This window comes from Watersipora subatra, chromosome 1 (genome assembly GCF_963576615.1).
Source record: "Watersipora subatra chromosome 1, tzWatSuba1.1, whole genome shotgun sequence".
NCBI lineage: Eukaryota > Metazoa > Bryozoa > Gymnolaemata > Cheilostomatida > Watersiporidae > Watersipora > Watersipora subatra.
Genome location: NC_088708.1, coordinates 1,981,373 through 2,005,644, shown reverse-complemented (window position 1 = coordinate 2,005,644; position 24,272 = coordinate 1,981,373). Strand labels below are relative to the sequence as shown.

The 24,272-nt window shown below is 36.2% G+C and overlaps 1 protein-coding gene across 1 annotated transcript in view; it reads left to right on the top strand.

The window, feature by feature from the left end:
- Positions 1–24,272, top strand: part of LOC137385546 (lysyl oxidase homolog 3B-like) — a 28,939-nt gene continuing 4,667 nt past the window's right edge. The window contains exons 1-8 of the mRNA XM_068072026.1: positions 1–170; positions 349–512; positions 1,114–1,338; positions 1,523–1,707; positions 2,519–2,689; positions 12,235–12,385; positions 14,599–14,742; positions 17,653–17,770. Coding sequence (XP_067928127.1) covers positions 79–170; positions 349–512; positions 1,114–1,338; positions 1,523–1,707; positions 2,519–2,689; positions 12,235–12,385; positions 14,599–14,742; positions 17,653–17,770 — 1,250 coding nt within the window. The 5' untranslated portion in view covers positions 1–78. The remainder of the gene's footprint in view (positions 171–348; positions 513–1,113; positions 1,339–1,522; positions 1,708–2,518; positions 2,690–12,234; positions 12,386–14,598; positions 14,743–17,652; positions 17,771–24,272) is intronic.

The window sequence follows — 24,272 nt, the reverse complement described above, 5'->3', positions numbered from 1 at the left end:
CAGCCCCAAGCGGCAGCAGGGGCAGCATCAAAAGTAGAGCCAGTTATTTTCATCATAAAGTAAACTCTCAGCTACATAATGACGAGGTGTGGAGTCCTTTGGCTTGTCCACTCACTAGCTGTCTCCGCTTGTCTAGCTGAGCAGGTTACCGTGAGACTCGTTGGAGGAAGGTTGGTTAAATTATGTTCTTTCAACATTGACAAATCAGGTATGAGGCTTGATGGAGGATTTTATGTAATGGCATTTTAATGATTATTTTTTTAAAAGTTCAGGCTGCATGAAAACAAGAATAATCATGACTCAGTTATTATTATTTAACACACACAGAAATCATCTTTACGCTTTTAGAGGGCAACATGAAGGAAATGTGAATGTCAAGCGTGGAACCCACTGGGGCCTCGTCTGCGACGATGGTTGGAACGCACGGGCTGGCAACGTCATCTGTAGACAGCTTGGGTTTCCCGGGCTGCAAAGAGTAACCAAGTTTAACTACTTCAACGCTTCTAGAAATGGTAAGAAACCTGTGAGATACTTGTGACCTTATCAGCAGCGACAGAGAGTTGACTGTTGTTTTATTCAGAGCACATTTCTTGTAAAAGTTGAATAAGTCTGATAATTGCTCAATATATCAACAACACTGTAACTGCCTCCATTGTACATATCTAAGTATATATTTAACCCCATATTTAGAATGTTTCTGACGCTCTGTTTGTTTACCTAAATACTGTCCACTTTTTTAATCTATGAGTTGTAAAGCGTATCAATTAACCGTCAGCCTTCCTTAGCTGGCAGCATAATTCTAGTATAGTAAACCTTGGCTACAGGGTAGCAGTTGGCAAGCTATTGAATACTGATGACTTCCTCAAGTCACAATTTGGCAGCGTCAATGCTGTAAGCAATTATGTAGCCATTTAATTGTCGCTGATCAGGCGTAGTTTACTCGCTTTTGCTCGGCGATCAGTACGGATGTAATTTTCATCTTTCAACTTCAACTGCTAGTAGCAAATTATTTGCTACTAGCAGTTGAGACGCGTGAGATAGACTAGCAAAAGAAAATGGAATAGCAAAAGTAAATGCGTAGCGTAGCGACTAGCCTTCTGACCTCCTTTTTAGGTATGATATTCTTGGATGATGTCAAGTGCCGGGGCTTCGAGCAGAACCTAGGCGCATGTCGACATGCTCCATGGAAGCGGCATAATTGTGAACTAAAAGAAGCCGCAGGTGTCATTTGCAAGCCCAATGTGACCGCACCAGCACCGGTTTCTACTCCTGCAAGGTCACCTCTTGTGTTCTCTACAACAGCCAGCCCTGCACCTCCTGTAGAACAGCTTTTTGAGAGTAAGTAGCATCCGTGCCCTTATCTAATAGAGTTGCCCTTATTTAATAGAGTTGCCCTTATCTAATAGAGTTGCCCTTATTTAATAGAGTTGCCCTTATCTAATAGAGTTGCTCTCCATGAGGTACTTTGTAAGCATAATTTCATCATCAGAGTATATTTGAGCAAATTAGCTTAATTTTTTAGGAGAAGATCCACAAAGGACTATTAGACCTGCTTATGCTCCACGAAAGTCAATACATAGCCTCAGCACTAACAACACACGCATTAAAATGGCCGTCATAAGTGATGAAGCTGTCAATCCAAGAGAATCTCCTTCTACTGCTCCTCGCCCAATAAACCCGGAGGCCCCAACTAACAGAGACCAAGCGGTATGAAATATTTTTATCGTCTTTATGCATGTCAGTCTGGCAAATCCACAAATGTTTTTAGAAAGTCGATGTAAAAGATTAGACTTACATAATGAAACAGTAGATCATTTCCAGCATTTAGAAAGCTATTATATAGTGTAATAGCACTCTTGAGCTTTCGATATGAATTTAAATATGTCATATTGCATTTGTGTAGCTATGTGTACAATTGATTTATAGTAAGGATGCTTTTGGATTACCCACTTGTAAAAAGTATACAGGTGTGGTGTGAAAGGTGTCACGTAATACAAACTGTTTAGTTTTAGTATGATGTTCCAAATGCAAAAATGTTATTCTGAATAACAAAAAAATAACAGAATAATATTTTATTCTAAATGACGTCATATTATTTTACAACAACTCATTTTTTGATACATTAAATGTATGCAATTTGCCTCTGTCAATGCATTTTGAATTTTATTTTAAAACTGGCTCATTAATAACCAGCCAGCCAATCATGACAAAGCACAAAAACTGAATGTCAAGCATTTCTATTTCACATGAATGCGTGATTGTTATTGCTCATCATAAGTATAAACCAGAGCATTGATATTTCTCTTCTTTTTTTTTTCATCCGGCGTTTACTCCAGCTTTATGTATAGCTGAGCCTTACAAATATACAGGGCTCAGGCTTAAGAGCCAAGCAGACCTCGGGTTCACAGATAAGCAGGGCTCCAGTATTAGAGCGATTCTAAATAGTAATGTGTCAACAGAATAAACACTGAGGCTAACGGGTGTCACTGTTAAAGTACATCTCGTCTGTGATTTGCAGAGAATAAAATCAATAGAGCTATTAGGCGGAAGAAACCCTTCAGAAGGCTATGTCAATGTTCATCTCAGTAATTCTGCAGCTGGAACCATCTGTCCAACTGGCTGGGGGCTACCTGAGGCTATGGTCGTATGTAGAGAACTCGGGTTAAAGTTTGCGGACAGAGGCACATCGGTAAGTGATATTAAAAACCTCAAAGACAGTGGCTGTATTTACTGTTGAGGATTTAGTCTCACCTGCCAGTACTTGTCTTCATAGGTAGTAACAACTTTGTCAGGCAAGACTAAACAGGTGAGGTCAAACAATTCATTAAGTTCAGCCTATTTTGAGCGAATTTCACATTCTTTCTCCATTCCATCTCACAATTTGAGAATAAATAGGTCATATTACAAACACCAGAATAGTTGAAACTGTGTACAAAACTACGTACAAATAACAAAGAGAGAGGCAAAAAGATGGGAGGGTTTATAACCATTTCAGCTTATTTCATGTAACTAATGTTTTTGGGCAGACTAATAGTGCAAACACGTCTCCGGAACTGTCTAGTAATGCTGTATCTGTTATAGTTTATACCATAGATATAGTAAACCCTAGATATGCGAATAATCAAAACAAGTGAGGCCTATAATTAGCATGACGCAACGTCATGGTGATGTGCAAAGCGAATCAGCTGATCTATTAACTCCTATTGACTTAGCACTAAAGACTGCTCAATTTTTCCATAGTTTGTGCATCTGAGACTGCATATTTTATTGAAAATATGTAAAACTTTTATACAGTAATACTTCAACTTACGCGTGCCCTAACGTATGGGAATTTTGAGATATGAGCCAGCTTTCAAGCAAGTTTTAGCACTAACATACGAGCCATGTTTGAGATACAAGCACATGAGTCAGTTGCCAAGTATGTCGGAGGTGTTTTATGAGAACAGCATCACTCTGTATTTTTCAACTGCTCAGATTATACTTTTGTACCATGTTTTTTGTGTGCGATTTTCAGTGCTGAATTGTGTTAATTAAAAGTACCGTGCGTAGACCGAAAGTTTGCCAGTAAAAGGATAGATAATGCAAAGAAAAAGTGAATGATAACAATTGATATTAAACGAAAAATTATTGAAAAATACGCAAAATATGTATGCGTGATTGAGCTAGCTCAGCAATATGACAGAAATACATCCACAATTATCAAACACAAGGATTATATTCAATGCATTTAGTTTGCAAAAGGACTAACCATAGTTTCTAAACGACGCAGCGATCTTCATGACCGCTGATAGAGAGACTGCTCAGGCTTTAGATAAAAGACAAACAATTGGCCGGTGACGGTGTAACTGAAACGATGCTACGTAAAAAGGCCGGTGCTATCTATCAAGACTATAAAAAATAGACATTCGGACAAGTTGGCTAGTGGTCGTGCATTAATCCTTGGTGACGACACTTGTGTTCGTCCTGATCGCAACACGTTGAAAGGGCAACAAAGGCAAACGTCCTTAGATAGGTTTCTCTTAAAACAGCCGGCTGGTCGTGAGAGCGAAACAAAATTAGCTAACCAGCGAGAAACTTAAAACTATGAACGCCGAAGAAATTTTAATTACGTTAAGTTAAAGATTAAAGTTTGCTTTTAGGTTTGCTTTTAAGTTTGTCTTTTAAGACTTGGATAAAATCCAAATTGGTCAATGTCAGCTGTTGTAATGAAGGATAATTTATCTCTCCCTCTCTGGCAAATGCTAGCGTTAGCTGCTATTGTATGTATTTAATTTTACATTTTAATTAATCACATTTCCTTGCATTATTTTTTATTTGTTGCTTTTTGAAAGCATGTGGTAAGTTAGGACAATAACCAACATGTTCTTTCTGTTACAATATCTTGTTTTGAGTGTTTTATTTGCATTTTTAGAGTATGGAAACCAATCAATATATATTTAATTGTTCTATATATAAATAAATTGCACCAACATGCGAGTAAGTTGACATGCAAGCTCATTCTCTGAACGCATTAAGCTCGTAAGTCGAATTATGACTGTAATGACTTTGGATGAGAAAGGCAAGAATTTTACACACGTGGTAATGAATAATACCAATGATTTAGAAGCTTCTATATCACAGGTGTCAAACATATGGCCCGCGGGCCACATCTGGCCCGCCACCTCATTTTATGTGGCCCGCGAGGGCTTAATTACTCATTCGCACGAGACTCATTCTCCTGTATTTATAACGCTGCTAGGCACACCAACGCGAGTTATCTTGCCTCTGAAATTTATCTATTCCTTGTGTTGTTATTTTTACATTACATAAGAATAATTTTGATTAGTCAGAAAAAAATTTCTGGCCAACCAAACAAACGTACATATATACCTCAATGATCTCTCTGGCAAAAGTTATAACTAAATTACTACGCCCATTGCGACATCCAACTGAACCGAAAATCATCGCTGTCACTTTAAAATTTATCGTTCGCGATCGATTTTTTTCAACTCCAGAAGTAAATATGCAGATTGAGAAGGGGTAAGACAGTGAAAGACTGCATCAATCAATTTGAAACATTATTTTTAATGTTTCAAAGCTTTTTCTAACTTTTAATTTTGTCAATTTGAATCGTTACACTCGAATAAAAATGCACTTTTTAGGCTGTCAACCGTAGTCAGACAAAAGTTATCATTCAATCTCGATAGGATCATATTCATTCTTAGAGCGGCCCCTGAAGTCTGAAAAGTCAAGAACAGAGTTACTGAACATAATTTTATTGTTTGAAACATGTTTATGACAGTTTATTTGAGTTATATTGGGATGTAGATTTGCTATGCTTTGAAGATAATACTCGCGAGGAAAAATTCGAAATTATAGTTTCGTGATTTTCATGTTCATGACTAACTGTACATGTATAAATATTATTCATAACTTTGTATTGTATGTAATAAATTACTAATTTTAGTCAAACACTGTATATTTTGTAATTTCTTTGGTGCAAGTCTAACTTTGTTTCAGCAAATAGCAAATAATTTTTTGATTTTTTGCTGCTTACATATTGATTTTGTGTTGCTGCTGTTGCAATTATTTAGTGTTTGCAGATTTAATGTGTGTATGCCAACAAATTCATGTTCTTAGCAGCTCACAATTTTTGATTTTACTGAAAGTATGCCCATGTTGATGGGTATTGTGTAACTTTTCTGATTTTTTTCCAAAAACAAGTGTTCTGCATGTTTTGCTGTGCAACTGTTCTGTTTGCAACTTTAAGTAATAAAGTCAGAGTTATTTAATATTAAAAACTGTTTAAGTTATTTTATATTAATTGATTACATTTCATTACAATTATAAGTTACATCTGGCCCTTTGAGGACAGCCATTACGCTGATGTGGCCCTCGGTGAAAATGAGTTTGACACCCCTGTTCTATATCATTGATAATACAAAGAGTGACCGAATAGAAATTAAACTAATAACAAACTAATGAGTCAAATGAGATTTAGAAGCAGTTACGCTGGACCACTGTATTAAACACCCATTAGACATGACTGAAAATAACTAGACAAGATAGTTTTTGTCTAAGGTTGGTTGAACTAGATTCCTGCTTTGAAGCGGCATAGTGTATTCTGATTTTAGTATAGCGATTTACTATAGTTTTGAGTAGACTGTTGGCATGCACTGTACATGTAAAACCTTGATTGAGGTTATGTAATAAGACATATATGTTATTGTCTGTGATGTTACTTGTTTAAAAGCTCTCTGTGTGATACAATAGCTCTCCATGTGTGAACGTAGGCACTTTTCTGCAGCAATACATATTCGGCCTATCAATCTGGTCACCAATCCTCCTCTGTTTTTAACTGAGATTAGGGTTATGTCATCACTATTCCTAGTTCCCACTACTTCTACATCGGTCAAGAACTTGATACACTCATCACATTTGAGTTAAAAAACAATCCTCGTCACCGAACCCCTCATCTTCACCTTTCTCAGCTTTTGTCGCTTCTTTCTTTTTCTTTCTAGCCAGAGAATGTAGCAGGAGTTGGCCAGTTTTTTCAGCCCTGCTCACATCCAGATCAATACAGTTAACATTGGGATGTGGTGTGATATCTGCTTTTATGAACAGTGCTCGAATTGCAGATCTAAAACACTGCACATCCGGGTTATTGTTATAGCCACCCTTAGATCGTATTGTGGAAAACAGAATCTCAATGTCATCCTGGTTGATCTTAAAGGTTAGGAAGTAGTTGATGTAAGGGTAGTTGCTGAAAAGATATTGAGCAATGCCATGTACAGATTTGGCTGCTGACTCAAAACCAATGATGAAATGATGATGATTTTCCTATTATTTTCCACTAGCAGCTTTCAGCTTGGTGTCTTTAATCGGCATAGATAGCTTATGATATTGTTGAGAACTTCTTGTTTTGAGTTGAAGTTCTGTTTTGTTATGGGCAATTCAGGATATACCTGGGGTGTTGTGGTCTCTTCTGATGACATTTCACTAAGAATTCGGTCTTATTGTAATGTTTATGACTTAAAAACTAGCATGACAAGTATGCTCCCACTACTAAACTCATTGCTCAATTGAAGGCTTTGATGCTGTGATGCACATCACTACGACGTAACGTCGTGAAAACAACAGCCAATTATAGGCCTCACTTTTGCTCCATTATAGTGATAGCTATTCGCCAATCTAGGGTTTACTATATCTATGGTTTATACTGTTGTCTGTCAAATCGTAACAAGTGCCCGGCAGCATCCAACCTTTTACCTTTTTCGAATACAACATGAGAGAAGCATAACTGAAAGAACAACAACAACCAGACGACTGCCTACAAATTATGCTAGTAGAACAGGGCATCGAGTTTACGTGTCATATTGGGAGCAACTCAAGTAATTACGTTTCTCCCGATGTTGTCCACGACTGGGCCGTGTGAGAGTGCATTCGGTATTCCTCCATATAGGGAGTACATGCTAGAGTACAAATATGGGTACAATTGTATACCGGTACCTCTCAGAACTGCAGGGGAAGTATGATAGTTTTTGCAATGTTAGGAGTACATCAGAGTGTCTGATAACCGAGTCGGGAAGGGTGCATTGACAGCGGAGAAGCACCCGCGTGTTGATGCATGATTTGAGGTCATAGCCTGAGACCTTTAGGCCTAAAGCTAATTTAATGTTTTTAGGTTGCGATAATCGGATTCTTGTTAAATAACAAACACATTTAGTGTGTGCTAAGAATATTCTACGGGATTCATCAATAGAGTTATAACGTGTTGGTCGCATATCGTTGAATGTGGAATGCAGATGATAACTCCACATTTATGGATACATCTTAACGAATACATATCATGTATTCCAATATGGCGTAGATTTATTTTTATATTTTATATTTTTTACTTTATCATGTAAAAAGCACGCTTAAGAGAGATTAGCGTATCTTGATGTAGCATTCATTCATATTCATTATCTGTATATTCGGTATACACCATACATATATATATATACAGTCAAACATGGATAACTCGAACTTCAAGGGACCGAGCAAAAGTGTTCGAATTATCAGAGCATTCAAGTTATCAGAGCACTGTCACAAGTCCATATATTTACTTATTTATTAGTAGATACATGTACATATACAAACTATAATATAAATCAAAAGCACAAATGGCTTGTTTCAAATTAAATGCTTCTAATGTAAAGTTTAAAACGTTTTCATGAAAAAGTATAGAGATTTTTCTATCACTTGAGATTGGTTTGTTGTTTGAGGTGATGTTATTGCCAGGACGTTTTTCAGATTGACATTGGCAAAACTTGATCGTTGTTGAAATGCTCAAAAGAAAAGACATTTTTTTCTTTTGGGGTTTTACCCACCATCAATTTTGCCGTTTTTTCTTGAAGTTTATGCAGATTACTTTACTTTACCTGGGATTCGTTAAGAGCAACACTCCGAGGCAGTTCAATTAGAAGTTTTACGAGGTTTTACGGTACATTCTATATCACTCACGCTTTTTTAATAGATACTTATTGAATGTACACACGTATTCTGTGTTTAGGTCAAACGATGAATAGTTTTTTGTAGCTCAGACAACGTATACGTTTAATTACAACATTTTTTAAGACGTTTTAAACATTCAACATTCCGACGTTGATTCAACACGGAATCAACGTCGGAAAACTATTCATCACGGGTTAGCCGAGTCACGCACTCAAGGATTTTCGCCACGCACATACAAAACAACATTCGATTTTTGTTTTGTATGTGCGTGGCGAAAATTCTTGCGCGCATGACCCGGCTAACCCGTGCTATTCATCGTATCGCTGTATAAATCAAATTTCACCAAACTTTTAGAAAAGTCGTTGACAAAAATATTTTACCGATGGTGGTAATAACGACGCTTATGAATTACGAAAAGATGAAGTTTACCTCTATGGCTTTGAATAAAGTGATTTTCTAAAGCGAAAACAACCGTTTCGGTAGCTGTTGGGCAAAAAAACAGTTCGAATTAACAGTGTTGAATTCGAGTTATCTATAGCAATTTATCATTACGTGGGAACGGACCAAAGGAAATGTTCGAATTAACCATTTTTTCGAGCTATCCGTGGACGAGTTATCCATGTTTGACTGTATATATATATATATACAGTATATATACAGTATATATACAGTATATATACAGTATATATATATACAGTATATATACAGTATATATATACAGTATATATATACAGTATATATACAGCATATATATATATATACAGTATATATATACAGTATATATACAGCATATATATATATACAGTATATATATATATATATATATGTGGTGTGTTCCAAGTCTGCGGACAGAGAAGATTCAATGTCACCAAGAATGTCTTGGTGACATTGATCTCTCTATTACCGTTCACAGACACTTGATTCTTAGTAAATTTTGGATTCAGGCAAGGCAGTTACAGCTAGAAGAACATCTATCGAGCCTCGAGTATTTATCAAATTTTACATACGGCTGCTTTCCAAATCTAATAGCACCATCACCTCTGTAACATATGCCCGGATACGGAGCCCTAGCGCAAGCACTTTATTGCTCCAAATCGCACACCATGAAAAGTCTCTGTCTGAAGCTGTCGCACATCTTCAGGCTATATAAATAGAACTAAGGCTAAAGCTAAGGCTAAGGCTAAAGCTAAGGCTAAGGCTAAGGCGAAAGCATGCACACAAGTGCAGCCTCGGTTTAGGAGATCTGGATGTCATCTCACACCTTTAAGGTTGCAGCTAAAGGATTTGGAACATGTAATCATTAGTTAGCAATCCATCCGGAAGAAATCTGAGATATCAATTATCAAGCGTCTCACCGATAGCTGATATCTTATGAATGTTGAAGAATTTGTATTAGAGAGAGAGAGCAGTTTACGAAAGGCTATCTCTTCTCTGGAATCAATTATTTTATCACCTGCAGCCTTTGTCATTTTTGTCTCCGAGAGGAAGACACGCTAAATATTTTTCTTTAAATGATGATGTAGAGGATATATGCAGCATTGACCTCTTATACCTTGTATGCCTGTTAGATAACCCTCTGTAATAACTGTAGTGACAGCTGATTGATGGCCCTTACAGGTGCACTGATAGGACGTGACCATTTACACGACTAAACTTTGCAGTTGAATGGGGCTTCAAAAACCTTAAAAAGCCAATATACTGTCTTATATTATACGCTAACCTGTCATATATATATATATATATATATATATATATATATATATATATATATATATTAACTGAAAGCAAGTGCAAAAGCATATAAAAAGAGAACTCTACACTAAAAACCTAAAAGATTATTAGTGGAGTATGAAATATTTGAAAAATTATTTCGAAAAAAGTAAACTTTTAGTATTTGCGTTACAAATTTGTTTCGTGCGAAGCACTCCTCAGACGCGATTGTACTAAAATCGCGTCTGAGGATTTTAGTACAATCGCGTCTGAGGAGTGCTTCGCACGAAACAAATTTGTAACGCAAATACTAAAAGTTTACTTTTTTCGAAATAATTTTTCAAATATATATATGTATATATATATATATATATATGTATATATACTAGCTGCGCTACCCGGCGTTGCTCAGGTAATAAAAAAGTCTTTGGACAGAAAATTGATTTTTATTTAACATATAACAACATTTCCCATTCTAACTTTCAAATTACATATCATGAGAAAAGTGTTTCGTGTAGTTGAAATAAATTGAGAGAAAAATAAAAACAACTGTAAAGGTTTTAAAACTTTGTCAAACAACTGTAACTTTCAAACTGTTAGCCAGGCACATTGCATATGGAAAATTCTAGTAAGCTGCTGAATAAGATACATGTAGGCTTCAAATGGCGGTAAGCTATGACTTTGCGTCTGCATTGTTGTCCAGCTACAAGTATTCTAATAATTGCTATAGCCAGACAATCAATCCTACAAATACACATACGGACAAACTTTGAGAGCATATATATATATATATATATATATATATATATATATATATATATATATATATATATATATATATATATATATATATATATATATATATATATATGCTACCCTGTCATATATATGCTAACCTGTCATATATATATGCTTTCCTGCCATATATACATGTGTATATATAAAGCACTATTACACATGTTACGCTGCTCATACAGGGTCTAGGATTATCAATAATTTAAGTTTTCCTTTACTGCCATTCAACCATTTGATTGACAGCTGTTATAGGATAGTAAATTTGTAGCTGTTACTGCTAGACCAGTTGTTGCAGCTGTACACTTTAGGTAAACAGTTGTGGCTGTACAAGCTCAGCCAACTGTTGTAGATGGGCAAACTAGGTCAATAGTTGCCGCTGCACATGGTAGGTCGACAGCTGTTGCGGCACAAGTTAGGTCAATAAGAGTATATATGCATGACAAACCAGCTGTTGCAGCCGCAATAGGATCGTGGTTAATGCTTCACGATATGGGGATTTCATTGTTTGGTAGTAATTTTTAAAGTAGCCGATTTAAAAATCGCCACTCACCAATATCAGATATATCGCCAATCATATAAAGGATATAATCATGTAATGATGATTTATCTCACGCCTGACAATTCTCCTAATAAATGTTACTGGAACTAAAATGCACGGGCCTTTTAGTCTTATCATAAGCTCATTCAATGGCCTTCCACTCACACAAGTATTCATGTAATAAATGCTTTTACTTATCACGAGCATAAAACAGTTTCTTTTTAAGCCAAAATATACAATATAATATACGATATATAAAAAAATATTCACAAACTAAATTTTTTACATAATAATAATATCACAGTATATCCCAAATCGTCTATCTGCCATATCAAATCGAATTGTTTGGTGATTTTTGGCAATCGTGAAGCTCTAATACCTATTACCGGACTCCTGTCTAGCATGTGGTACTAGTCTCTGCTATCTATATGTAGGGCCATGCAGGTGGTTGAATAGCTACTTGGTGAGATAAAGGCTAATATATAACTTACTTTCTTAACTAAATACAGGGTATAGCAGCAACATGCAGCTAAGTAGCAATATATACCTCATATAATTCCACCTACAGCTCTGAACTTTTAGGTACACGTAGGCCTATATAATATAATTTTCTTATTTGGTCTTCCTTTGAGAAACATATTTGTACTTAGCCTGAGTATTGGATGGCTGAGCTAATTCATTAAATGTTCGTCTGCTGAAACAACTGCTTGTTTAAGGCTGACTTCTTCCGGGGCGGAGATGAGACCATGGTCTTACAACGAGTTCATTGTGAAGGTGATGAACTACGCCTAGCTGATTGCCAGAGCAGCACCCTGACAGGCCCGTGCATGCCAGAGCGCAAGGTTGCAGGAGTTATCTGCACCGACGGTGAGTATTTCTAACTCACCACAATGCTTGCATCGCTAACATCTCTGTTAGTTTGAAAGATTTTTCACAAGCCGTATGGTAAATACGGTAAAGTAAGTACAGACAGAACTGACAACTGTCAGCGAGTTGATATCAGAATTTACTGACTGCGCAGCTGAACAGCTTACTGAGCAGGAACTTAGTAATGTGAAACTACTAATAGTGCTGCTAGCTGACTAACAACTTCTAAATACTTCTAATTGATTTTAGAAAAAGTAATAACAAGATTTTTTATTAACAGATTGTAGTATGATGAGGCAGAAGCTTGAAAAACGCAAATATTTACATACGCATTTTAATGTGACCCACAGTAATAGCTCTAATAAGTTTTCTTCTATAGAATATAAGGTTTAGGAAAACAAAAAACATAAGATGTACTCTACCTCTAGCAGTCGGGTGGCAGCCAATAGCTAGGTTAAAAGAACCTAAATTTTAAAAATGCATATTTAGCTAATAAGTTGTAACAAATTTCGCTGAAGCTTTCAGAACAGCAAGCAGCCCTACCCTAGTAATAGTTGTCAACCCATAGAGTCATAGTTGAAGGGAGATCCTGCAATAATAGCAGGGCACAACTAGGCCTTAGAGTACCTGCTTATTGTGCCATTATATTATCAGCCGTGGTTTGCCCAACTAGTGTTAATGTTGTACTCCTGAATTCAGTAAACAAGTAGAACACCTGTTGCACACGTGCCCGTGCCTGTATATAAATAGATAAGGTATAACCAGCTAGACCCTATCGTGGTTCTTAGTATGAGTTCTTTGAGTATGAGTATGAGTATGGTTTTTAATATCCTGCTGAGCGCTGCCGCCTCGCTGCCGGCTCCCACGCAGAGTAGTGTAAAGAGTTAGCATTGTTCCATAATTCGGTTCAGACATTAATTGTCCCAGTACATAATGCTTTTTCCTCTGACCTCCCATTTAGCGCCATAATTATTTTGTGATTCATACTCATAGCCATTGGTGTCAAAAGGACAAAATGTCTGCAACGAAGAAATGAGTCAAATGTCCTCTCTTTCCGGTAGGCCAAATTACTCGATCAGCCTGCATGACAGTAAGGCGATTTGACCTTTGACTTAAAAAACTCCTGACAAGCTGCGGCTGCAAGTTGCAATATTACCCTGTTATAGGCCTGTTTCCTGACTTGACCCGGTCAACATTGAAATGCTAAAAGGGTGTTACTAGCATAAGGAATGGGTACCTGTATGATACCGGAAGGCCAGAGTAAGGCCAGAGTTAGACCAGGGTGAGAACAGGGTGAGACCAGGGTGAGAACAGGGTAAGAACAGGGTGAGAACAGGGTGAGAACAGGGTGAGAACAGAGTGAGACTAGGGTGAGACCAGGGTGAGACCAGGGTGAGACCAGGGTGAGACCAGGGTGAGACCAGGGTGAGACCAGGGTGAGACCAGGGTGAGACCAGGGTGAGACCAGGGTGAGACCAGGGTGAGACCAGGGTGAGACCAGAGTGAGAACAAGGTGAGAACAGGGTGAGAACAGGGTAAGAGCAGGGTGAGACCAGGGTAAGAACAGGTTAAGAACAGGGTGAGATCAGGGTAAGAACAGGTTAAGAACAGGTTAAGAACAGGGTAATGCTAGAAGCAAATTAATACTATGAAGAAATGGAAAAGCAGTAATTCAAATGGCTCAACTAGGGTATTTCACAGTATGTACACATTGGTTGGAGCTGCTTATATTTCATACTGGTTGAGATTACAGTGCTGATGACAGCATTAAAACAAAATTAAAAAGATGAGAGCTAATTCAAATAAACTTACGCTAACCTGTTTGGAGATGCAATTTTCTAGAGAAATTTTATGAAATAATTAAAAAATACAAGTTTACATTCATTTACACAACTTTTAAAATGCAATTACTTTACTGTTGTCCCTGACCAATGAAATAAATTATACATGAACCAAAGGTAATGAAATATTATATTCTTCTCATGTGTGTTCTTTTAAAAACTAATCGTTAGCGAGCAAATATTTGTGCAGAGAAAATGGTAATGCTAACAAGAAGATTGTAATCACTAAAAACCTGGCGATCTGTATTGTTCACATTTGAAAGTTTAATAGAGCGTCATTTGATATTGTAAAACTGATCACCTTGTAGGATTTGTCTTTTCATGAATTCAAGCAATTTTCTATACCTGGTAATCTCTGATTTATGTTGACAGTGCTGTCCGACCTTCTACCCAATGTCACTGCTCTAGTCAATTCTGTCTACGTGCAAGACCGTTACCTCGCCTACCTTACCTGTGCCCTTGAAGAAAATTGTCTTTCATCATCCGCCTACTCGATCAAGGAGACCCATCCAAGAAGTTTGTATTCTAATGTAACTCTTCCTATCTGATAAAGTCATCCGTATTTGGTACACAGTTAAACCTCTGCTTATCATCGCATAAACATAAATTGTCTTAAATACGAATTGATACAGCAGCAAGTATCGGACTGTATCTCAGATAAACTCCTAAATACAACATCTGAAGTTTTCTGAAGTAGTCCAGGCTTTTAGGTTAAAATAAAGAATATAAAAAAATAAGTCATAAAACATATGAGGTAAGTTGGTGTGGACTACATTAATCTAATCTAGAGCGAGTTACGCCTTAGATCCCCCTATTGCCATCCACCCCTACCTCCTACCTGTCTGTTCTCATGTCGCGCAGGTAAAATAACATTAAAAACATCTTTTTACTGGTTATTAATTTATTAATTTAGTTTAGTACCCACAATCCAACTTTTGCATATTTTTATATTGGGAGTTTACTTGAGTGTTATGTGAAGTCATCTGTAGTGTTTATTGAAGATTTATTGCAGGTGCTTGGGCTATGTAACAAATTAAACAAACTACAGTTTCTTCTTATAAGAACATTCGTTCCAACATACAATTGTTTTAACATATGAAACAAATGTCAGAGTCCTTTAAAGCTGTATGCAAAAGTTTGACTGTGCTGCATGATGGAATGAGCAAAATTGGCGCTTCTTGTTCGTTAAGTACAATCCTGGTTTATATGGTGACAGGTACTGGTGTCCTAATAGAATTTGACCGCTCTGTTGTACCGACAATGTTTGTCAATTGTACTGACAATGTTTGTCAATTGTACTGACAATGCTTGTCAATTGTACTGACAATGTTTGTCAATTGCACTGACAGTGCTTGTCAATTGTACTGATAATGCTTGTCAATTGGACTGACAATGTTTGTCAATTGCACTGAAAATTCTTGTTAATTGTACTGACAATGTTTGTCAATTGTACTGACAACGTTTGTCAATTGTACTGACAACGTTTGTCAATTGCACTGACAATGCTTGTCAATTGTACTGACAACGTTTGTCAATTGCACTGAAAATTCTTGTTAATTGTACTGACAATGTTTGTCAATTGTACTGACAATGCTTGTCAATTGTACTGACAATGTTTGTCAATTGTACTGACAATGTTTGTCAATTGTACTGACAATGCTTGTCAATTATACTGACAATGCTTGTCAATTGTACTGACAATGCTTGTCAATTGTACTGACAACGCTTGTCAATTGTACTGACAATGCTTGTCAATTGTACTGACAATGCTTGTCAATTGTACTGACAATATTTGTCAATTGTACTGACAATGTTTGTCAATTGTACTGACAATGCTTGTCAATTGTACTGACAATGTTTGTCAATTGTACTGACAACGCTTGTCAATTATACTGACAACGCTTGTCAATTGTACTGACAATGCTTGTCAATTGTACTGACAATGCTTGTCAATTGTACTGACAACGTTTGTCAATTGTACTGACAACGTTTGTCAATTGCACTGACAATGCTTGTCAATTGTACTGACAATGCTTGTCAATTGTACTGACAAGGCTTGTCAATTGTACTGACAATGCTTGTCAATTGTACTGACAATGTTTGTCAATTGCACTGACAGTGCTTGTCAATTGTACTGATAATGCTTGTCAATTGTACTGACAATGCTTGTCAATTGTACTGACAATGCTTGTCAATTGTACTGACAATGTTTGTCAATTGCACTGACAGTGCTTGTCAATTGTACTGATAATGCTTGTCAATTGTACTGACATTGCTTGTCAATTGTACTGACAATGCTTGTCAATTGTACTGACAACGCTTGTCAATTGTACTGACAACGTTTGTCAATTGTACTGACAACGTTTGTCAATTGTACTGACAATGCTTGTCAATTGTACTGACAATGCTTGTCAATTGTACTGACAATATTTGTCAATTGTACTGACAATGTTTGTCAATTGTACTGACAATGCTTGTCAATTGTACTGACAATGTTTGTCAATTGTACTGACAACGTTTGTCAATTGTACTGACAACGTTTGTCAATTGTACTGACAACGTTTGTCAATTGCACTGGCAATGCTTGTCAATTGTACTGACAACGTTTGTCAATTGTACTGACAACGTTTGTCAATTGTACTGACAACGTTTGTCAATTGTACTGACAATGCTTGTCAATTGTACTGACAATGCTTGTCAATTGTACTGACAATATTTGTCAATTGTACTGACAATGTTTGTCAATTGTACTGACAATGCTTGTCAATTGTACTGACAATGTTTGTCAATTGTACTGACAACGTTTGTCAATTGTACTGACAACGTTTGTCAATTGTACTGACAACGTTTGTCAATTGCACTGACAATGCTTGTCAATTGTACTGACAACGTTTGTCAATTGTACTGACAACGTTTGTCAATTGTACTGACAACGTTTGTCAATTGCACTGACAATGCTTGTCAATTGTACTGACAATGCTTGTCAATTGTACTGACAATATTTGTCAATTGTACTGACAATGTTTGTCAATTGTACTGACAATGCTTGTCAATTGTACTGACAATGTTTGTCAATTGTACTGACAATGTTTGTCAATTGTACTGACAATGCTTGTCAATTGTACTGACAATGCTTGTCAATTGTACTGACAATGCTTGTCAATTGTACTGACAACGTTTGTCAATTGTACTGACAACGTTTGTCAATTGTACTGACAACGTTTGTCAATTGCACTGACAATGCTTGTCAATTGTACTGACAATGCTTGTCAATTGTACTGACAAGGCTTGTCAATTGTACTGACAATGCTTGTCAATCGCACTGACAATATTTGTCAATTGTACTGACAATGTTTGTCAATTGTACTCACAATGTTTGTCAATTGAACTGACAATGTTTGTCAATTGTACTGACAATGTTTGTAGACTGGAATTACATGTCACGTCGTCTTTTAAGATTTTCAAGCAGCATAGCTAACATCGGCACTAGCGACTTTAGACCTCGTCAGCACAGGAATTCATGGGAATGGCACAGCTGTCACATGTAAGTATCCTTATTTTTAATGGTGAGTTCATAAACTAAGGAAAATTATGCCAAAATTATGACAAAGCATGCATAGGATAAAAATTTATAAGGATAATTCGGCTTGGATGTAGCATGTTTGGGTAGTGTATCTTTATAACGACATCAAGCATTGATTTTTACACAGCTGTCAATGTAGTCACCCAATCTTACTGTGTGGCAGCCTTTTATATTCGGCATTACCATGGGTTGCACAAATGTAGCTGATATGGTCTATGTCCATACATCAGACTCACTTGAATGCAGAGATTGACAGTAAAGACAACCATGATATTTATATCTAACACTTATTAGAACTCTGTCTAGCCGCAAACAGACTCTATTCCTCTTTGGCTATTTCACTAGACATTCCTCTGTTTTACTGAAACCATCTACAAATGCACAGCATCAAGAGGCCATTACTCCCTCTCTATTTGTAATAATGTTCTTTTATACAATACTCACAAAGGCGTTATAAATAAATCTAAATCAATTAAAATGAAAGTAAAAATTAAAATACAATAAATCATACTTTTATTATTCTTTATAAATTTCACGAATGTGTTGCTACTATAGGCAAGCAGTTGTTGTACAAACAGTGAGGGAGATGAAGTGATATAGTTAGAGGTATGACCAAAGTGTGATTATTACTAGTTATGTTATCAGAGATGTGTCGGGCTGAACATCTACTTAACAAATGTATCTTTTTTGATGCCATGTGATAGCCTCAGCTCTGCAACTTCAAAATTACAGTGAACCTGATATTTGCCAGCGCACCTGTTCACATTATTAACTGTTATACAAAGCAGAATAGTTGATAAACCGTAATTTTGATTTTTAACAAGAAATAATGGTGAATAATTATTCAGACTTTCAAAATAATGTCATTATTTTAAAAGTCTGAATTCTATGTGTTTTTCATCATGTTGAATGGTTTTAGTAGCAATAACATAAGTGAAGCTCTTGGTGGGCTAGAGGATATGTAAACATAAAATCTAAACCTATTTATATACGAATTATAAATGTTGAATTATTATAGAAACATAGCACTTTCCTGCTATATATCGTATTTGTAGTTATGCGTCAGATAGCACAGCTGCAAAGTATGACACATATCTATATATGAGCATTGGTATGCAGTATATCTCACCTGACATAGCATAGATAAGGAAGTGCTGTTAGCCCTTATTGGTCATCACGTGCTTCATATCTCTAGACTAGTGGTCTGTGCATAAACTAATTAAAAATATTGGCTGGTTTATTTATTTTAGTTATCAATGTCAGGGTGTAGTTGCCATGCTCAAGTAGCAATACTCCAGAGCTCAACGTGTAATGTATTCCATGTTGTTCATACCAACGTCATCTTAAGAAAGTATTGCTATATACAAGCATAGTATTACAAGTATGTTATTCACATATTAACAGCTTTTTGACTTGATTAGGTCAAAGACTATAGAGACCCATTCAACTAAACAAGTATTGCAGGTATAGGTTATATAACAGCTTACAAAGTTATATACTTAAACAGGTATAAGTTGTCTCTCTAGAAAACGCACATATCAGATAGCGACGATCTGCTGTAGACATCACAAAAATATATATACGGCAATTACTTTAGCGCACAGTTGTGAGAAACTTCAAAATTTTATAAAAAATGTGAAAAGAAATACGTACGTATAGCCTTTACCTTTAGTAGTTGTTAACTTTCTGTTTGAATGTGAATTGTGCTCTTTATTGGACGATAAGGTCGACAGTCCTAGCAACGGAGAAATTCTTTATTCTCATTTTAGAAAAGGTATATCCAAGCGTAGACTCATTACCAGGTAAAAGACAGTCTTATGTAACAGTTACGATATAGCAGTTATGATGTAACAGTTATGATGTCACAGTTATGATGTAACAGTTATGATGTCACAGTTATGATGTCACAGTTATGATGTCACAGTTATGATGGACAATTAATACCTGCTACAGAAAAAGTAAATTGCTAAAGAAATTGCTTCTTTTTAAAAGGTACTGCGTAAAGACGAGCACTTTCAGTGATACTCTGAGTAAATAAAACAAGGAAAGAGTTATTCTGAGTAATCTGGAATCTCAGCGAATGGTTGTAAGGAAATAGTAGGAGTGTCTATAGTATACTTGTACATGTACTGTATATGTATCTGTTAATTTCTGTTATAGTTTGTGTGTATGTGTTTCGGCTTGTCCAGCTATAGCTGTTAAAATTTTGGAATGAATTATCCATTTAATGCTGGGTTTGATCTCGGAACCTTCTATCAGCCAGGCAAACTTCTTACCAATTAAGCTATGTGAGATTGATGGATTCCTTGAGCGACATATGTCGCTATGTAGGTGAAAATACCCATACTGTTCTGCGTAACGCAATTCATTAAAGCTTGCTCTCACAGCTCTTATTAGTAAGTTTACTAATAAGTTTACTAACTAGCTAACTCAAATTACCCATTGGCAATGTGCCAGGCATATGGCAAGCAGCTACATTACCTGTCACTGTTTGTAAGTGGATTTTTAATACCCGTGCAACGCCAGGCATTCATTATAGTATATTATAATGAATATCATAGGATATTATAGTAGTATATTATACTAGTATATTATATTCCCTCTCGACAATGGCTACCACTCGCAAGCAGAATTTAGTATTCCAGAATAGATGAACAAGGAAATATTAAAAATGGAACAGATACCGATAATATATAAAACTAAGGATTAAAATATGACAAGTTTAATAGTTATAACTAAGAGAGATCATGAGACATGTTGAAGTCATTTATATGGTTTAGCAGGCTCGGTAGGCTTACTTTTCAATCCATTATCACCTTCGTGACTTACACCTGTCTGCAGTAATAGCGTGTGATAAGTAGAGAGACAAGGTTCTCTATTCTTTAAAACTGTTTATCTGTATAATTATCTTTGTGAACATGGACAACATGTTTAGGTAAATGGAAGTGAGAAAGATTAGTGAGAAGGGGGAGACAACTTGTAGCTAATAACCTGCATGCTATTTGTTATACCACTACAGTGTTCTCAAACTGTAGATACTTCGGTTATAGGTTATAATACTAGCAGCTTAGGACTACAGAGTTCTGCATTTTTCCAATTTGTACACAATTACGTAGAAAGTGCACTTACTGCCTACTTGCGTGCACGCGCACATTACACGCTCTAAAATTGACCTGACCGGATAGCAAGCTCCAATGGCTGAGTCAGGAGATAGCAATGCAAAGGGATATCCTAAATGACAATACTCAGTGAGTGACTATTAGATGCTAGTAGCAGTAATCAGCACCTGTCAGGGATTTCCTATCAGCTGTTGTTTATTAGTACAATGACTAACCGTGACATGTCCTCCCACTAATATAGAAAAGTTTTATTAAGCACAAATGTTTTAATTTCTGTCAACGATATGGCATTCAGACAGCATCATTACCATCATCGTGAAGCTATGTTAGAGATAAGTTTGGTACATGCAATTAAGATACAAAAGTGGACTGAAACAAAATAATTTTATGTAATTTTACAAAACCGAGACAATTCTACAAGAATTTAATTTCCATCGTAATCAAACTAAGCTCTCATTTAAACTTATGTATACAAACTATGCTATCGTTTTACTGTGAGCATCAGTTAGCACATTCAATACTTGTCCACTCTCTATAACTATTAATACTGCTGGACCGAGAGAGTACTACTTGAGGTTGTAAAGAGAAATTGAACTAACAGGTGCTCAAACATACAAGTATTCAGGTTTTTAGGAACCACTTTTATGTTAGGCCGTTTGACTGATCAGGTGTTGATGATCTGATTACATTGTTGACGCAGGTTATGTCGGTTGTCGAGAGGGCTATGGTCAGTGCAGGAAATCAACTTCATCCCATTATGGGGTTCAAGTACTCATTATTAACACTAATTATCAACTTGAATAACAACTGAGCAATTGTCATCATTCGCACAAAATGAATGTTGTTACAGCATCCAATCTATTGCTTAATGTTTTTTTTCTGAATATCCTGTAGCCTGTGCTCCTGCCAGAGTAGTGTACAGTTAGCATTAGAGTAGAAGGCTCTAGAGTTCCTTGAGACGTTCTGATTGAGAGTATCCAAGATAAGTGTCACTATTGATAGTAAGGAGGAACTTCTGTCACCGTCACAGTCTCTCTGGTCGTTATGTAGTAAAAGCACTTTTTGCCAGATTTGGTGCGTTTGTTTCATCTTTCAATACTAATTGCTGCAGCTGCTCATGGTTCGATAAAGGCAGGCAGTGAAGCTAGTTAACATTTTTTTACAGATAGGACAATCTTTCGTAATCGTGGCAACATGCCAATGCTTTAAATTTTATCAGGATTTGGTGATGAGTCACAATTGGTAAACATGTTTGTTTGCATAATTTCACCTTCAGTGATGGTCAATCAAGAACTGAACCAACTCTTTTGCTTTTAACATCTGGAGACTTTGGTTGAGAGTCTTTGGTTGAGAGAGACGGATTAAGCAGCCGGCTCGTTTCAATCTGGTTCAACCTGGTTTAGTCTGGTTCAATATGGTACAACCACAGCTCGTATCTGATTAAAAAACATATCATTCGCGAATTGTAGATTCATTTAATTTTTTGATGAACAGTTGATTGAATTAAGATATGGAGTTTAACAAATAGAACCAGGCTACAATAGGACAAGAACTAGCTCATATCTTATCTGAGTTCAGACCAGATCCATGTGACTGTTCTTGCCAACTTTGGTTGCCACGGTTGAGATCTGTGAACTTCGGAAGATATGTTTCGGTTATTCTAGGACATCAGTTGAGGCTTGCTGTTAAGGTTGTATAATTGCGAGAGAGCGCAGTTGATTCACAGACTAATAAAGTAAATATAATAATTTATATTATTGAGCGAGTGTGCGCCGTAAAGGTTACCTGACAACATTTTAAAATTACTTCTATTTATAACAATATAATCATGATACTTTGTTTTTGAGAAATATTTTGGTTCAAAGAGCAAAAAACCAGTTTTTGCGGCAAAACATCTGCGATGCACGCTACAAGTTCTAATCTGTGATATAAAGCGGTCATTTCATTGGAAAAACAGGCTTATAATATCGACTATAGACAAAAACACTTCCGCTGATCGCCATTTTTATACATTTTTTCCTATCCTTGCTACGATTATCTGACAAGGCAGTTCATTATAATTGAAGGTCGAAACAGATTACACATATAATGGACAAGTCTGCATTGTATTCATACGTCTCCCAACCGGCTTGCGTGTGCATTTTGTGGGGTGCGCCAGCAAGAATTTCTTCCTTCAATCAAGTTGAAAATTTAAAATATTGCTTGTAAAGATTTGCTATTCTCGGAAGTCATCTGTTAAAAACCTATTAACAAATGTTAACTGTTAACAAATGTTAACTGTTAACAAATGCTCAGCTTTCATGAATAAAGATTTTGAAAAGACAATTTTTAAATAGCCTAGTTAAAAAACAAGCAGTTTGTTATAATTATAGCATCGCAGCCGTTTCCGGTCGATATTTTATAAAGAATGTGAATTTTTCTTTCCATTTTCATGACTTGAAAATGTTGAAAAAATTTGATATTTGATCAAAAATACACAAGAGTATTATTAAACCTCAATCTGTAACGTTATCTCCTTCTGTTGATATACTAAAACTTGTGCTGTCAGTTAGCCTTTAACCTTTTAGTGACCTTTAATTAGTGATAGTATTGGGAGACAATTTTTGTAGCTCAACAACCAGAGCTCATTGTAGTCTGAGAAGAGCATCGCTCCTACCCACTCGTTTGATATTCTTACCTACTCATAATTTGTTTCTTTTGGCTAACGAAAGATAAGAAACTCATATCTATCAAAGGTTGAAGTACACTTGAGAAACATTGAAAGAATTCGTGATCAAGATCATAGGTGAAATTATGGGTGGGCGAGATTGGGGATGAAATTGTGGGCGAGATCGTGGGTGAACTCGGTAGTGAGATTGTAGACAAGTTGAAGGTCGCTGATGTTGCGGCTGATGCTAGAGGCGACCCATGTATAAGAAATTGTGGTGTTTTTGCCTATCATTTCGCAATGATTGAATAACTGATTGTTTTAAAGCAAAACTTTAAATACACTAAATAAAAGGAGTTTGGGTGATTACAAAAACTCAGTTCCTCCAAAATAATACAATAATAATATAATAAGAAGCTTCTTTGACTAAAAATTGTTTTATGAACAAAGCAATACTAAAAAGAGTTTTTTTATATTACAGCATCATAGTAAAAATTGTTTTCCAAATATCAAGGATAAAAGATTACACACTCGGGCCTGACACCGCCACTGCACTTTCCATAGCATTATAAGGCTGACACTAATATATGCTAGCGTTACATGGCACCTCTTGTCTTGTCTGTCTATCACTACAGACTAATTTGTAAAATTGGATAATAACCTACATTGATCTCTATGCCTTGGCTAATAGTCATCT